Source organism: Protopterus annectens, chromosome 12.part0 (assembly GCF_019279795.1).
Source record: "Protopterus annectens isolate FY-2018-M chromosome 12.part0, PAN1.0, whole genome shotgun sequence".
Taxonomy (NCBI): Eukaryota; Metazoa; Chordata; order Ceratodontiformes; family Protopteridae; genus Protopterus; species Protopterus annectens.
The window spans coordinates 1,019,604,393-1,019,623,516 of NC_056746.1; the positions used below are offsets into that span (position 1 = coordinate 1,019,604,393).

The following is a 19,124-nucleotide window of genomic DNA, read 5'->3' on the forward strand; positions in this document are numbered from 1 at the left end:
CATTATTTAGTGACTTCACTCCTGATATCATCCCAGTGATTTAGCAGAATCTCAGAAAAGTTATGAGGAAGAGGTGATAAAAATGGTCCCAAACCCTGGACATTCTGCAGAAATCAGTAAGTTGAGAGTTAGGTATGTCTGGCCATTGTTAACAGACTGTCAAGATTGTGTATCAGTGTAGTGTGTACATGTTTGTTGGTCTGAGTAGGGAGAGGGGCAGATGTGAATGTTATAGATTCAGTTGCTGGTGGTCTATCAGCTATATATGTTGTAAGGGCGGACTGAGACACGTCCTTAACACCTCAGGATTCCAAGTACACTGTAACTTGGGGCAGTATATATAGGAGTAATGTGTGACTGGCAATCAGGATGTATTTGTTCAAGCAGTCGTTATACTCCAGAGGTCAGTTGGCTTACTGGTATGTTGCTGTGATTGTGGTACAAATAGTTGTAGATGTACAATTTCACACTGATGTCTGTTTTCCCTACAGTTGCTTCCCTGTGGTGCATGATATATTTTCAAATGCATGAACAATTTCCCAGAACTGATTTGGTGAAGTGTTGTTTTAGTCTCACTGTAGTTCAGAAGGTGCTGGGTGAAATGGTTGGCAGCTCTCAGTGTTTTTCCCTTCTGTTACATGACTGCATTCATAACTTTTCACTGTTTAGATTTTCATAGACTCTCCAGATGTGTGGCTCATATTTTTGGTCTGTTCCCCATAACTGTTGTGGATGTCTGATACATCACTGGGATGATGTGAGCATTGACGTCACTAAATAATGACAATCATTTGCATTTCAGACTTGAAATCTATCAGAAAATGTATGTTAAAACAAACCGTTATACTCTTACAAACTTCTAAGCTTATAAAATCCATATTTAAAATATGTCCCTATTTTTTGCCCTTTGTCCCCCCACTTTGTCAAGATGTCTTTTACTAAGAGGTTGAATATATATAGATATATATTAATATATATATATATATATATATATATATATATATATATATATAAATATATATATGATATATATTAATATATATAATACATATATATATATATACATAAATATATATATAATATATATATAATATATATATAAATATATATATTAATATATATTAATATAGATTATATGTATATGTATATATATTTGTAAAGTAATTTGTGGCTAATTTCTTAGGTTTTTCCATTCTGTTGGATGATTATCTTGCATGTTATATTTACTGAGGCATTACTAATTATTACAGCTCATGTGGATTAATGGTAGCTGCTGTGACTGGACTGCACAGGGTTCTGGGTTTAAGACTTTCCAGAGATCTGTATTTTCCCCTTATATTAAATGACTGGAGTGCATATGTTTGTAAAAGCATTAGAAGTTTCCAGAGCTCAGATGGTATAGTGATACATTGCTGTGAGTGTAGTGCACAGGGTCCTGGTTTTAAGACTTGGTAGGGCTGATTATTTTGTTGCTGGGAAGAACAGTAGCTGAGTGAGCTGGAGTGATTAAAGCAGTTTTAAGCAGTTGTAAGCAGGTTAGCATGGTTTTGCGTGACACTAAGCAATGCTAAGAGGTGCTTAGTCCATTTTGCCTTCACTTAGCGCTGCTTATTCCTGCTTAAACCCATTCTAATTACAAGAAAAGAAAAAAGTTGATAGGAAAGTGGTGAAATGGGGGCAAGCAGGGGGTAAAACATTAGGAAAAGCAGCTAGGGATGTCCAGGATGGGTGTAGAAAAGGACCATAGCTCTACAATTCTTCTGCTGCAACAGCTGTGAATGATGTGGAAATTTTGGTATTTACAGCCTCACACCCCACAGGGATGTTGGCAACATACATTTGTAAAGTAATTTGTGGGTAGATTGATTTACCTCACTGTACGTGGGAGCAAAATGTAGAGCTATGTATGGGGGCAATGATTTTGTTGGGGAAAGGTTATAGGTACATTTGGGGAGGTCAGTTGGATAGGAGAGGTTGCTTTTGCAGACATACAATACAGACAAGGCAGCTGACAGGGACAGTGTATGACACATGAGGGGGGGTAAACACCTTGGATGGGGAGGGTGATTGGGACTCAGAGGCCAGATGGAAACAGTGGGACTGAGTTCCCCACCCATGGGCCATCACTACTGCACCTTCATGGCTCCGAAGGTGGCTGTGCTGGTGGCTGGACAACAGGGGCAGGCTGCCACTTGAGGTGATCCAGGCAGCCCTCGATGTGGCTCAGCCATGCATCCAACTCTTGATGCAGGTGATGGGCTCCTCTCCATGCCTCTGCTTAGAGAGGGGGCCCCATTCCCTGAGGCGGTCCCACCCAAAGGTGGTGCAGGAACAGTGGAGGAGGAAGTTCCGGGTCAGGTCCCAAACGTGCTAGTGCTTTGTGCCATGGCCAGATTAGGTGGGACAGGCATATCCACTGGGATCTGCCTTCCTGAATGTGCTATGGTGTTGAGGTTTTCCAAGATTTATTGGTTAGTCTTGAACACAAAATGTCAAAATTAGTTATAACAGGATGCATGGGTGTTCAGTTTAACCCAAAACAATAGATTTGAAATAGTTGTACAGCAAACAGCACACATGCATAAATGGAATAACAGTAAGCATTTAACAGCATGCCAGTTACATTGATGGCAACAGGCCACCAACAATGGTACTTGAACAAGGTATGTTAATATGCAACCAATTAAGTATATGAACAATAACAGAACACAAATCCCAGCATTAGGTTTTGAGAAAAACATACCCGTAGCATATGAATAATAATTATTGATGCAGATAAGGGGTTGGGGAGAAAAAAAAAGTCTATTAACAATTGTAGAGGCTTCTATTTTTCACAACAGTACTGTTCACTATTCTACAGGTTTGGACTCACTTTACATCTGCATATGGCCCATAGTTTCTGTAGCACATACATACCTGTTAAACTGTCAACCTGGAATGGTATGGGACAAACTGTGACAACTCTGGGTACATGACTAGAGGGGACTCGTACATGTCAGAGTAACATATATGATAAAGAAGGCATACCTTGCACTGATGTTGTGTGAGTGTGCTACTGGCATACTTCACCTCTATTACTATCTGTGTCCAGTGTTACTGGCAACAGTGACCACTAGCCATGACAGCATGACACTTGAGAGACATGTACTGGGAAGAATGCATGGTGTATGTACCTATCCTGCTGTAATTTGCAGGCATGGGATTGGACAGTGGAACAGTTGTACACAGTGTATTAGTATACCCTTCCTATAGCTACTACAAACATTTCTTTACCTGTAAGACCTGTGGGGAAAATATCTGTTAAAACTACCTGACTGTTTCTACAAATATTCAAGATTTATTGAGTGTAAATATGCACACATCTTAGTATCACTCCCTGGATTCAAACCATGTCTGCATCTGCAAAAATGAACAACAAAGCTATTTCTCATCATACTGAGCTACTGGAAAACTGCTGTCACTTGTTTGACTGATTTCTGCCTAATACTCTCTTGGTTAGACAGTCATACCTTGTAATTCTGAGATTCATGCATCACTGTTAGTTAATGTACTGTGTATTACTCCTTTGAGATACTACAATCTGGAAAACAAAGGTTAACAGAAGGCAATGCTACAGGGGACACACTATAATACATTATACATTACTATTCAGGGTTCAAATCTCAATGCAGAACATATTTCATATTTCATTTATATCTTGTTTTACAGCTCCACAATCTACAGTTTTGCATAACAGCTGGTTCTCAGAACAACTTCAGTTAATGCATCCTGTCAAAGCCATATTTGCTGTGAAGAACCTGTGCACATTCTATTTCTACAACAACATACCAGAGTAAACACAACAGTTTGTGGTTTAACTCTTTATTTCAGTAACATGACACAGTGCTTTATTACTGCATATCCTGTAGACCAATATCAGTCTGACAAACTTTATTTATTCAGTAGACAGGACAAACTTTACCTACTGGCAGTAAACAATGTACTCCTTCTTATTTATTGCACTATATATTGCAAGATAGATCTGTACTCAGCAGCCTGTTTGTGCAGCCTTGACAGTCTATCCGCATGGACCTCCACATTGCTATCCCTCTGCTCTGCAGCTGTAGGGGAAAATACATACATTATGCATACCTGTCTATCGCATACTCAGGCTAAAATGTTGTACAGGTATGGATGAGATACTTACAAACTACTGGGACATTCTGGTCCCAAGCTTCTTGAATCCATTTAGCCAAGAGTTCCTCCTTCCTATGCTTTAGGTCAGCATAATGTTGCTGTACCTGCTCACCAGTTCAAGGGATTCCAGTAGCACTGGTGAGATCACATGCCAGATGGTCCCATGCCTCCACTTTGTACTGTGAGCCCTGGTACTGGCCCTGCAGCAGTCTGTGGTCATGGTCTTTAACAAGGAGCCTAGCCATGACCCTGGACTCCAAGATGCCCCAGCGCTGTGCCTGAAAGCATGCTCCCTCACCAACACCAGACATAGTTCCTGCAGAGATCAAACTACATCAGGTTCTGGCTGTATTCCCACCTGTGTGGGTTAAATAAGGCCATATTCCCACCCTTTGCCATCATTGGACCATTTTGAAAATGTTGAGTACAGCTCAGTGGTGCACAAACCTGCTAAGCTGAGTTGAGCAGTGCTTAAATGGGAAAAGCCTGAACAATGCTTAGCAGTGTGCAGATCCATTCGGCTGGGCTGAATACTGCTTAGAATGAGACTTCTAAGCAATGCTCATACTGACTAAGCAGAGCTAAGCACTGCTAAACATTGCTCAGTTCTCATTTTAGAAATATTTCAGAATTGCAAATTAATTAATCATTACTGACATATGATTAAGTGTATATAATTTAATTTACATGACATCCCCCTATGTGCTTTCATTACATTACCTTGGGGTGTACCTATACTGTATGGAACACTTGTGTTTACATGGGTGATTTCACATGTTATATCCACTGACATTTCAATTTTGGACCGACTACGCTACCCTGGTTAACACTTATCAATTACTATATCATTTCAGAAAAAAAAAATTAATAATGTTTTCCCATGTTAAAATGAAGGGCCTGCCTTGGCACTCAAACTGTGAACTGCTGCATGCAAAGCCAGAACTCTGACCACTACACTATCTCACCATTGAGGATTTTAACTATGAATTTGTATTTAGCTCCTATGAGAAGTTTATGTAATGCTGAGGAGAGCATCGCGATGTGCAAACCTGCTCAGCTATGCTTAAACTCCACATATAATGGGAAAAAAATTAATGCAAATACTTTAAATACATATATTAATACTAATGCTGATTCATATTTGATAATGCACTATCTGTCATTCTATCAATTTTCTAAGTGTGTACAACCACTATTCTTTTAATTTGTCCTATTTTGGGACCTTTATCTCACGATTATTTCATGGCTTTATCCAGATTTCTTGGTGGAAGAGGTTGAGGTGTGTGCATACCTCTCAACTGTCCAGATTTTTGCAGACTGTCCAGATGTTTGGCTCATATTTTTGTTTTGTTCCTTATAACATTCGTGGTTTTCTGCAAATCAGTGGAATGATCTCAGGACTGAAGTCACTAAATAATGGCATACATTTGAGTTTCAGACTTCTAATCCTTCAGAAAATGCATGTTAATGCAAATCCTGTTCCTCTATCAACTTTCTAAGTTGGAGAGCTGTACTTAAAATATGTCCCTATTTTTGGACCTTTGTCCCCCCATTTGGTTGCCCTTTGTCCGGAGTTTGGGCACTAAGAGGTGTATAGGTATGTCTGTGTGTCTGGGACACACTTCTACTGAAAAGTGCCATATGGCACTTTGACAATGCAGGAGGTGTGTTACAGTTCTTGTCACACACCCCCTGCATTGCTTCCTATTCACACTACAGCTTTCAGTGTCTTCGGACACTGAACGCATTGAAAGTGCTGTATGGTGCTTTCACAATGCAGGGGTTGTGTGACAGTACCCGTCACACACCTCCTGCATTGCTTCCCATTGACAATCATGCTTTCAGTGTCCGCAGACACTGAAAGCATTGTAAAGTGCCGTACAGCACTTTCACAATGCAGGGGGTGTGACAATACTGTCAAGCACCCCATACATTTATTTCAGGTTCTATTATTTCAGTGTCTGCAGACACAGTTTTACTATTTTATTAGTTGATTTCAGTGTTCGTGGACACTGAAAGCATTTAAAAAGTGCCGTATGGCACTTTGAGAGTGCAGGGGGCATGTTGGATCTGCAAGCACTATTGCAACATACCCCTGCACTTATTCAGTGTTCATGTCTGCAGATTCGTTCTCTGTAGTGCACCTTCATTAATATGAAAGGTGTGTGGCTAAGAAGGCTATGTGGATGCAAACACCATCCACTTCATGTAGGAATAATACTATTTCTACATGGAGTTTATTGAATTCTGGGGTATAATGTCCTGATTTGGTGCAAAAAACTGCTTCCCATTACTTAATCTGGTTTATTCTGAAATGGGTCACTGGTATTTCTGAATTGTTAGGACTTTATACAAGGCAGAAATCTAAAAGAATAACTTTAAGGAAGGCAATTTTTTTTACCTATGTGTCATGGTATGTTACACCTGTAGCAGCCAACACACAACTTGCATTTCAGAGCATTTTCAGAAAAATAAACTTAAAAAGCATAAGATAGATATAAATATTTTGTGAATAATAAAAGCTATTAAAACTTTACAAATAGCAGCTATATCAGTATGAAGTATTCCTTATAATGATACTAGTCAGTGCATTAATAGTCTTTCCATAAATTATTTAATACATTTTAACACACACAAACCCCAAATTATATTTTTCTAAACTTTCTAACAAATTTTCATATTTTGAAAACTATACAACCTAGACATATATTGTTAGAACATTTTGTTAACCACACATAAGCTTTCACATGAAATTCCTCTATAAGTGCATGTTTATTGAGATAAGTACAGAAATATGAAAACATATGTTTAGTTGTATAATTAGCAAAACAAATAATACTGAATATCTCTCAAACTGTTCACATACAGTGCAAATAACAGACAGTTTTTTAAGCAATATCTAAGGTTTCACCTGACGTCTTGCAGCACTTTGTAAGTCACTTATTATTTGAAGATTTAAGTACATCTGGAAATACTGTTTATTTTCATAATTTTTAACAAACAACTAGCAATATTTTCCAGTATAGTATGATATAAACAAGCATTCCCAGTGCATGTTATTGTCTCCCACAATGGTGTTTCATACTATACACCTCAATAAAATGTAGGTCTGTCAGTTCAGAAAATATTAAATATGAAAATATGAATAATAAGTATTAAACAGAGATTAATTGTTTTACTGCAGGACAACCTAGACTAACAATCTTAGTGTCATTTTGTTAAAAACTCATTGCCCTTTCTAATACTTCCTGTTATTAGCTGCTACCTCACTTAGTTAAAGAAGCCAGACCCAAAGAAGTTCTGGACACTATAAGGAGGTATGGGTGTGAAGTATATTAAAAAAAATCATAGGCTTCAATGAGCTAAAGATTTGTGGGAAGTGGATACCATTTCAGATTATCACTGGGACCCACTCACATGTATGGCAGTACTTCATTAGTTTCTTGATAGCACGTATCATGGAGAAATTCCCAAATATCTTATCATATTTTCCAAGAATTTTCAATGAAGTTCTGCAACACTTTAGCACATGATCATTTTATATATGCATTTATTTTTATCTCATTGAGCCTTGGGGCCTTTTTCAATAGAGAAAAAAAATACACAAATTCATATAAATGATTACTACACAATAATGCATAATTGTGCTAGCAGATCAATAATTCATCTGTAGCAGTAAGGGTCACAATAGGGTACACTCAATAGCTTCTTGGTCTAAGAATTAAATAATTTCATATATATATATATATATATATATATATATATATATATATATATATGTATAGAAATATTGTTTTTACAAGATTTTTCTAGAGGAAGACCTCCATATCCACAGGTCACCAGGAACCAGTTATTTGTAGATCTCTGGGTTCTCCCTTTAGAAGCTTTGTGTTTGTCCCATTTCCTTCCCAATAGGGTCCGGAACTGCACTGGATTAGTAGCAGGATTCCTTTTCAAAGGGATCCCTTAGAGTAAACAGAGCATCTTTGCTTCTGTCATATGCCTGAAGACAACATAAATGCATCTGTACAAGAATAGAGCACGACTGAAACAATTGTGTGTTGTTTTGCATAAGTATATAATGTTTCTTGATGTATCACAGGTCAATTAGTGGCAAAATTTGTTCCGTAAGATCTTGGTGATATTTATAGATGTGCCACTGCCTACAGAACACAGATGTGATTGTGCCACTGAATAACTGTCAGTGCCAGGGAATAACTGTCAGTACCACTGAATAACTGTCAGCACCACTGAATAACTGTCAGTACCACAGAATAACTCTCAGTACCACTGAATAATTGTCAGTCCCTCAGAGGAGCATTTTTTTATTTTTTGCTCATACAGGTTGTTTTTCTGTGGAAGCATTTTAACTGAGATAATCATATGGCCTGGTTAAAACAAAATTTACTGTTATAAAAAACTAAAATAACTGATTGTAAGCCTGACACCGAGAACAGTTTAATACGCTTAGCCAAGAGGGACAAGAAGTGAAGATATAACACACATGAGCTGCTCCTTAGGTAAAGCCCACCCAAAGTATCCTTGCTAGTTATAAGTTCCCACCTATGAGCCAGGCTAACCATGCCATGTATTTGAAGTTATAATTCAGGCCAACACCATATTTATGGGTGATTTCAACAATCCCACCATAAACTTGAATACATACGCAGCCACTGATATGCAGGCTCAAAGATTCCTGGATTTTGTCAAAACAAACATCCTGGAACAGCTAGTCTCTACACCTATTAGAGGTACAAATATCCTGGATCTGGTACTCACAAATATAAGGAAACATTGCACCATCCTTGTGTAATGTCCTCACTGGTCAAGTCAGATCACAAATTGGTCACCCTTGAAATAAATATAAAGGCTGAACTTCCAGCAGTCCCCAAAACTTTTAGAAAATTTTCCAAGGCTAACTATTTCCTAGTAAGTGATGGCATTGCTAAATTCCAAGCCCCTCAAACTCAGAAAACAATGTGGCCTATACAGAAGTGTTTACAGAAACCCTGTGCAATCTTGTAAATAATTGCATAGAAATAGCAGTACCAATCAGAAATAAACTTATGACAAACTCCAAAAACAAGTTCTCTTGGTGGACCTCCTATATAAATAGTTTGCACAACAAAAGAAAGAAAATCATGTCCAAAATTGGAAGGGCTATGCCTAAAAGATTCCCTCAGTGGTCTCAACAAGCAACTCAAGGGAATAATCGAGTCAACCAACATCAGCTTTGAAGCAAAAATAACCTCCCCGGCTAAGGATAATCATAAGGCATTTTTTAGTTATGTACACAACCTTAAAGGGAACACTCAACAGAGTAATAAACTAATAGTAAATGTAACTTCCTTTAGTGAACTGGGGGATATAGCAAATCTGGTGGTTGATAAATTTAGCTTCAGTTTCACCCCCATCACCACCACCCCAAGAAATATCCTGGTCCTCACTGCACTCTCCAGAGCTAAAATATTGCATCAATGTGTCCTGATAATATCCCAGGATGCTTCCTAAATATCTTGAAACATGACCCAGTAGAATAGTAGAATCTCTGTTCAACCACAGCCTCCAGACAGGCTTCATCTCTAGGGAATGGAGGACTGCAACTGTCATCCCCCTACACAAAGGCAGACCATCAGCATACCCAGGTAACTACAGGTCCATAAATGTGTCTAGTCATATATGAAAGGCTGTGGTAAGAGTTATTGGGGACATAGTAAACAAAGACATAGGGAATCTTAAAACACAAGACCTATTCCAGTTCGGTTATGAAAAGGGCAGGTCATGTCTGCTAAACTTGATGGACTTCATCACTAGAACCATGGAGAAGGGCAAAATGGTACATACTGCCTACCATGACCTGCTAAAGGCATTTGACACGATACTTTACCCAGGTATTATAGACAAACTTGAAAACGTTGGCATAAATCCCTACGTCACCCCATAAATAATCAAATGACTCACAGATAGGACTCATGAAGATAGGGTGGGGAAACTCACCTCCATCATGACATCTGTTACTAGTGATGGCCCGTAAGGCTTAGTACTGGGACCTCTCCTTTTAAAAATATGCTTCTCTGAAGTCAAGGCAAATGTAGAGAACCTTTGGCTGATCAGATTTGCTGATGACTGCAAGCTAGGTGCAGTCATTGAATCCTAATATACAAGGCATTCTGTGATCCAACCCTGAGGGATCTGCTACACATTCACAAAAGAAACAGTAATATAGTAAGCTGATCTAAGGATCTAAACATTGTCTGCGACATAAAAAACATGCTGCAGGGACAGGTATGTGTCTCATAGATTACCCCTTATTTGGAACAGACTCCCAATTCATGAGAAACAGAGCTCCTCCTTAAGCCTATTCAAACGCAATTTGGACCAATGGATGGGAAACTGCAAATTCACCCTTCTCTTGTTGTCTGTGGCCCTTATGTACAGGGGTATTGTGTAGATGCTGGAAGACGTAGGCATATGTCAAAGCCAGACTAGCCCATGGGCATTAATAATTTGGAATATTGGAGCATGAATGGCAAGGCTTAAAAAGGCTCTAGGGCCATTAGCTTAGTACCAGCCTATGATCCTGTGATTATATATGGTGCTACTTACCATCTTTATGTTATTGGTTATGATTTATGTACATTTTAATGGCAGATATATCGCTTCATAGACATCTAAAAATACAAGAAAAGTACTGCTAGAAATCTAAATGTACCTGGTACAAGTACAGTGGAATATTTTCTGTTATGGACCAGGATGCACCTTATTATGGTGGAATAAAAAAAATGACCAAATCATGTCCGATCAGAATTATAAAACACCTTCTGCAATGGTAATAAGTTAAGGTCAATGGATTCGCTTTGGGCTGCTGCTGTGTCATTAGGTTTCAGAAATGCATGTGATGTATGCAGATGAGCTTAAATTCATTCTTTGCTTTTATCTGAAAGCCTATATGCACTGTCATTGCCTTACACAACACATCTGCAATAGCCAGATACATATTCATCTACGATAGTCAGATGCACATTTTTCTTAACTTGCATTTTTTTAAATGAAAGCAGTCACAAAGCACATATCCATAGTCTGATTTTTATGCTGATTCACATATTTGCTGTATAATGATTCTGTCCAAAATGCTCACCTTTGGTAGAAGAATGTTAAACTATAATCTAAAAATTGTATATAAGAAGGGAAGTTTGTATCAAATTTGCACATGTTAAGCTCCTTCTCATTGCGTTTGTAGTTTATTTTCCTCTAAGAGGGCAACAGGCTTACTTTAGGCTAGGGATTCTCACAAGTATTCTTTTTTTTCCTAGGTCACAGAACTTAATAATTTGAAGAATGTACTCCGACTTCCAAAAAGCACAAAAAAGCATGCAGTTGGGATCATTTTTAGTGATGATACTTCAAAGACCTTTGCTTGTGAATCAGGTGAGTGAAGACATGTTATAAATTACCTTTGAGCAAGTCCTCAAATCAAAATCACCACAAAGTGATTCTGTGTTTGTTTGTACAGAGCTAGAAGCTGATGAATGGTGTAAAGTACTGCGTTTGGAATGTCTAGAACCACGGACCAGTGAGCTCAGCCTCGGAGAGCCTGACTTACTTGCATCTGGAGTACAGAGGGAATGCAGTGGTATGCCGTAAGCCTTTTTTTTGGTAAACTTTAAGATTTTGTTATAACTGAGTTACATTTCCAGAGAAGCTTGGACACTAAAGGAGGTCAGGAAAGGGAAGTTGGAAATAAGCACCCATTCCTCACTTGCCCTCTATCTTGGGGAGGGATGAGGCTCAGGTTTCAGACTTGAGTAACACCTACAGGTAGTACTAGGTGCTGTACTCATGCATGAAGACTGCATATGCTGAGCATATGCAAGGAAGACATGTAGAAGCAGGGGGTCTAAACTGAAACATTGAACACTTAAAACAGCAAACGATGTTTCATCAACCCTTTTCAATGAAACTATAAAACAAAATCAGGAACATGACAAAGATTTTTTGTTTTATAGTTTGGACTTCTTTTGTGCCTTTTCAATGAAAGCTGAAAATGTTGACGGCTCAGAACAGAGATTTCTTTCCTAGGGAAAGAAATTGCTGTTCCAACCAAAAAAAAAAAAAAAAAACAGTAAACACTTCCAAACACATACGTTAACCCTAATTGTACCCCCATAAAAAAACAGTAAACAGCTGAAAACACATATGCACGTAACCCAACCATACATCTAACGGAAAAAACAAAAGTAAACATTTTAAAACATATGCACTTACCTTAACCCGCACCCTAACCCTGAGGTCAGTAATTGTTGCACATTTACGCAAACAGTTCCAAACACATACACATTTATGCAAACAGTTCCAAACACATACACATTTACCTTAACCCTAATTCTACTCCCCCAAAACAAAAGTAAACAGCTTAAAACACATATGCACTTAACTCAACCGTACATTTAATGCAAAAAACAAAAAAGTAAACACTTTCATACATATGCACTTACCTTAACCCCACCCTAACCCTAAGGTCAGTAACTCTTGCACATTTGTGGTCGGGAGTTATACCGGACAAGGGACCACACTACAGTGCAGAACACGACAAAGCAACAAAGCAGTCAAGTGACTTCTTTCCCAGGGAAAGAATTCGCTGAACAGCGGCTTCGCTGTTTTGCCTGTTCGCTCTTTATGTGTCAATGAAAACACATTCGACAAAATGCGTTTTCATTATTTTAATAGGAACCCGAAGCAGGCATACTTCCCTTAGTAGGCAACAGATAGTAAAGCTCAAAACAGCTGTTTTTTGGGGGGGTTTGGAGAACAGGTGATTGGGACAGGAGATCTCTAGGTCCAAAAGTACCTAATGCACTGCGCTCAGCTCTCCAGAAAATTAATTGGCTGATTATGCCCTCCAGGCAGTGATTAAATAGGCTGTAGGGTACTTGCTGGGGCTGGAAGGTGCTTGGCATATGCCTCAAGTGAGGAACAAGTGGCTCAATATGATGAAGGAAGAGGAGTCATTAGGCAAGTTTTTGAAAATGAAAAGGGGAATAAAAAAGAAATGAGTTATAGATGTCCTATAACCAAATAAAGTCATTCAAATTTACCCTGATGTTTTGAAGTTTCAGGAACACAAAGCAGATTAATTCTAAAGCTTTTGCTTCAGTTTTCAAAAAAAAATTGTCCAACACAGAGGGATAAGGCTGTGAGGTGTAGTTTCTGTGGTACAGAGTTTGAATCTCTCAGCCTTAATTTGCCTACTGTGTGACTTGGAGCAGTCACTTAACCAGACAGCTGGGGGTAACTGGGAATTTGGGTTAGTCTCCTCAATAGTCCCTTGGACTGTATACCTAGTAACTATGATGAACTAAAAGGATCATAGTAATTACTACTCTGGACTACAATCATTAGCCCCATGTCATAGTAGCTACTAAGGCTATTTCAGATATCTTTCCTGCAGCTGGGAAGGATTCTGGGAAATGCAAAAGGTCAAAGGTGCTAGGAAATAAAAAGGGTTACTCCAGACACCTTAGGGAGTTTGAATGACTATTGATATTACAGGTGAGAGTGAAATATTCTTTTCTTTGGAGTATAAGTAACTGAATGTAGTCATCATGATACAGGCAAAATGCTATTGCGAAATACTCAGAATTCCTATAAATACAGCAAGTTCATGTGCACTGTACTTTGCTCAGCCGTATATGTTGCCAAAGAACATATTGTCTCTGCATTCAAAGAAAATTCAATGAAAGGTGCATATAACAATGCATTTGAATGTTATTTTTATTTTATTTTATTTTTTTGCTATATGTAATGCATATACTTCTGCCTAGATTTAAGCACACATGTTTCTGTTTGTTTCACAGAGCGGTTTAATGTCTACTTAATGCCATCTCCCAACCTGGATGTTCATGGTGAATGCATGCTTCAAATAACTTTTGAGACAATTTGCCTTTGGGATGTGCAAAATCCTTGGCTAAAATTGGTTTCATGGCCCCTGAGTGCTCTCAGGAGGTATGGGAGGGACCCAACCTGGTTCACGTTTGAAGCTGGGAGGTGAGTAAATTTTCATTTATATATATGTATCTATTTAAACTTGATATTAAAATATGCTTACACAGTTTTGAAAACTACTGAACACAATGTTGACATTTAATCATTAAAATGAAAGAAAGCAACAATTAGGCCTCATTAAAATTAAAGAAATCAATAATTAGGCCCATTTCCATCACAGCATGTCAGCAAAATCTTGATGTTTAAAAATAAAGTAGATGCAGCTTTGTATGCTATAAATTGTATTTAGGCATTTGTAAGCATGAAGAAATAAATTAATCTATGAAGAGCAACAATGATGTCAGCATTTGTTAATGTTACCTCAAAATTACAACAATGATGTCAGCATTTGTTAATGTTACCTCGAAATTACAACACTGATGTCAGCATTTGTTAATGGTACCTCGAAATTACAATGATATCAGCATTTGTTAATGTTACCTCAAAATTACAACAATGATGTCAGCATTTGTTAATGTTACCTCGAAATTACAACAATGATGTCAGCATTTGTTAATGTTACCTCAAAATTACAACAATGATGTCAGCATTTGTTAATGTTACCTCAAAATTACAACAATGATGTCAGCATTTGTTAATGTTACCTCAAAATTACAACAATGATGTCAGCATTTGTTAATGTTACCTCGAAATTACATTACAGCTAGACAAACCCTCTGCAGAATGGGAGCAAGGTGTACATATTTATTTTAACCAACCATTTAGGCTGTCTTACCTAGATCTAGTTTATACACATGATGATAATTTTATTCCTTAACCAGAAAAACAGAACACTAAAACAAAATATGCAGGGTAAGGTAAGCTAGCCTTAACACAACCTGTTGGTTAAAGGTCTTGACTATAAAATGTTTTCAGGTTATACAGACTCTTAACACTATCAGTTTTACTATGATCATTTTTCAAGAATCTCAGATTATATAGACTATTTTTGTATGAGAATAATACATTTTGTGTTAGAATAAAACTATGATTGTCAGCAAACTACAAGAAGTCACTTCTATTTGTTACAACACAAATACATTTAGGGACTTCTAAATAAAAGCCATCTCATATTTCCAGATGCAATAGATGTCCAGTGTAACTAAAACAGTCTTTATTTCATACAGATAACTAGCACTTTGGCTCTATGCGTTCTAAGTTAAGAAGTGACAAAAACACTTACGCAATACGAAATACGTATATATATATATATATATATATATATATATATATATATATACACACACACACACACACACACACACACACACACACACACCTATATATACATGTACATGTATATGTGTGTGTGTGTGTGTGTGTGTGTGTGTGTATATATATATATATATATATATATATATATATATATATATATATATATATATATATATCTATATATATATATATATATATATATATATATATATATATATATATATGTATATATACGGATTCACTTAGCTGAAGACTCATTTGACCGAATTTCATTTCACCTAGACCAAATCGCCAAAAGCTCAAATGACCAAAAACTCATTTGACCGACTCCCATTTCACCAAAAACCGTAGTGGCAGAGTATATGCCCTTTTCCCCACTGTCCTGCAACCCTGGAGTTAATATATATAGTCAAGTGGTGTGGGGGGGCAGAGCCCCCCCACAATAGGGGGTGTGGAGGGTGTAGCCCCCCACCTAATTTCATTAAAAACTACTTACCCTCTTAACAGAAACTGGACAATATAAAACCAAGCTAGGTGGGGGGGATATGCCCCCCACAACCCCCAATGTGGGGGGGCTGTGCCCCCAACCCCCCCAACTATATATACTAACTCATGGGTCTCACTACACTGGGGAAAAGGGCATATACACTGCCACTAATATTTTTGGTGAAACGTCATTCGGTCAAATGAGTTTTTGGTCATTTGATCTTTCAGCGATTTGGTCTCGGTGAAATGAAATTCGGTCAAACGAGTTTTCGACAAAGTGAAGTGAATATATATATATATATATATATATATATATATAAATAGAGAGAGGGAAATATACATATAACTTGTTTTTCATAGTTAAAGGCCAGAGCTAGGTCAAATACTAACACATTTGGAAACTCCATTACCAAGAACCAACAGGACTTTTCAACAGAATACTAAGATGTCTGAGTTTGTGGTAAGTGTGACTTGTCCCCTATTACTCCCCATTCCCTTCACAAGATAGAAGATAATGATAAAATTTGCAGCCAGTTTATTAAATAACACATAAATTTACCAAGAGCAAAAATAATTAAACTTGCGACCAGAAATTTATAAACAGAATACTCTTGTTAATACCAAGACCATAATGATCATGTTGCATGACAGACTGCTCTGCTTATCGGGGACGCCACCTTCCCACTGAGTGGCTTCTCAAATGTGCGCCCTCCACAAACTTGCCATTGTCCACTTACAACTTTGTAGCCAGCTCACAATTCCTTGTTCTGATGCTGGGGTGACTCAGGAAAGGAATGGGGGAATGCGAAAGAGGGGAAGGCCATGCAGTGATCAGCAACCAGGATGCACCAAGCAGCTTGTTCTTCCCCTTTCCTGAACGTAATAAACCAGCCAAACAGCCATGTTTAAAGAACACTCAGCTTTCCTGAACATAATAAACCAGCCAAACAGCCACGTTTAAAGAACACTCAGCTTGATAAAACTTTTCAGATATGTGAAATTGTGGTTTAAAAACTTATTCTCTGTCTAAAGAAGAATGACTGACAACCTCTGCAAAAGATAACCTAGGAATAATCACATAACATGGTACCAGCAAACTATGGAATCTCTGCTGTAACTCCACAATGACTCTCAGAATACAAGTCATCAGTCTACACTTGGGAATCTTTCTAATATCATTGCCTCCTAAATGAATGACAATAATATGTCCAGTGGTCTAGGTTTTGATTCCCTCATTCTCCATTGCCTATCCGTGTGACTCTGAGCACGTTTCTTAAACAGACAGTACTGCTGGATTGAGTCTTAAAAAGTTCCATGGGGATCAATGTTCTATCTCGAAAGACAAAACACAAATAAATAAATATGTTGCAGTCCCACTTCATTAAAGACATGATGTACCACATGTAGTAAATGAGACTTCTGAGACATGAAGGTGAATACCCAGGTTCAATCCTTCAGGCCAGATATGGACTCTTTTGGTTGCCTGGAATAGAAATGAGTATCTTATGCTCATCACTGTTAGGCATCCTGAAAGAAATACAAATAAACATGAGAAAGACAAACTACAATTAAATATTTAATGTAAGAGAATTATTCCCTGGAGGATCATGGACCATTCCTCTTACTTAATTCCATGGATCTGCCTTCAACTTTCAAGTCTGAGACACTTCCAATCCTGACTGAGTGAATGAATAGCCCATGCGATACATGGGAGACCTGCTCTGGGAGACCATCACCCTACATCAGCAGTTGCCAAGGTCCCTGGGATGTAAATGGGTACTTTTCATAAAAGACAACCCTAATCTTATTTGTATTATAAGGTAAAGAAAGTTTACACAAGGAACTCAACCATCAAAGTGGGAAAGTAAGGGGGAGTGAAGATTTGTCTAGAATCAAATGCTTGTCTAACCCTAATTTATTGGTCTTGGAACAACCAATCCCAGCCAATACTGCATCCTGTACAGCTGACACTTAAGACTATTTTATACATCCCAGGAACTCGCTAATATAAAATGCCCCAAAATAGAGCCATATAAATAGGGTAGCCAAAAGAGCATGCACACTGTAATTTGAAGCAATACTATGTATGCCTGCAAGTATCAGTTTACTAAATATCTACCAAGGGGGTATGTGACGCCTCACCACTTGACCAGTAATCAAGGAGCCTCAATCCTCACCACTGGCAACAGTGAGGGAGCATTCACTGGGAGGGTGACCGGTACACATACAGTATTTCCAGATGCAGCTCTTTGCATCAAGTGCAGTTTCTCTTAAGAGCACAGAGAGACCACAGTCAGTCTGTGGCTGGTTTCTTCCTCTTTCTCCATATCCCCTGTATGACTTCCCACTGGCACAGCTATAGAGTCGAGTCCTTAGCCAAGGGCTCCAAGCCAAGTCCTCCAACACTCTCTCTGTCCAACCAGTGCTTCATGTCCTTGCCCAAGTAGCTGACACACACTCTTGGAGATTTGTTTTACACACACACACACACACACACACACACACACACACACACACACACATACACATGCCTGGGAAAGACTGGCACACGTTTAGTAGCTATGCCTCCTTCTGCCCAGACTATAAGGTAGTTATCACTACCAGCAGAACCTCTTATCCACTACTTTGAGGTCCTTAACAAAGGGTGTCCAATTTTACTGTGTAATATTAATACTAATACAAATGGTAGTTTGACCAAAAGCAAGGCTATTAGGAGTGGTCCACACAGTGTCACCAAATATATGTAAGTACTCTCAAAACTTAAATGTCTCTACACAGATCAGCCACAATGAAAGGTTTAAATATATTTAATACTAAATAATAAAAGAAAAAGACAGTACTAAATATATATTTACAGTGACATCAGAGTTCAAAACCACAGGAAAAATTTAAAAATGTTTAAAACAACATTGCAGGACAGTCTCAAATAAATAAAGAAAAACATCTAAACTAAGCTTTACAATATTCCTGACTGTATCTAAGAGAATTACTATTCCCTGGAAACTTACTGTATTAGAGCAAGGCAGATGTGTGGTGCATGGTTCTTATTAAGTCCAGGACCGAATACAGAATCCTCTGTCTCACTAAGAGACTTCTCAAATTAATATCTCAAATATTATGCCTGGGATAGCTTGCAGAATGACTTCACTTCTTGTCATCTGACTCTAGTTCCCAGACAAAAGCCCCACTGCTGGATGCTGGCAATA

At 38.0% G+C, this 19,124-nt stretch overlaps 1 protein-coding gene across 1 annotated transcript in view; it reads left to right on the forward strand.

Annotated features, from left to right (window-relative positions):
• Positions 1-19,124, forward strand: part of DOK5 (docking protein 5) — an 864,252-nt gene that overhangs the window by 602,316 nt on the left and 242,812 nt on the right. Inside the window, exons 3-5 of the mRNA XM_044090040.1 lie at positions 11,490-11,604; positions 11,690-11,809; positions 14,031-14,220. Of these exons, the coding sequence (XP_043945975.1) occupies positions 11,490-11,604; positions 11,690-11,809; positions 14,031-14,220 (425 nt within the window). The remainder of the gene's footprint in view (positions 1-11,489; positions 11,605-11,689; positions 11,810-14,030; positions 14,221-19,124) is intronic.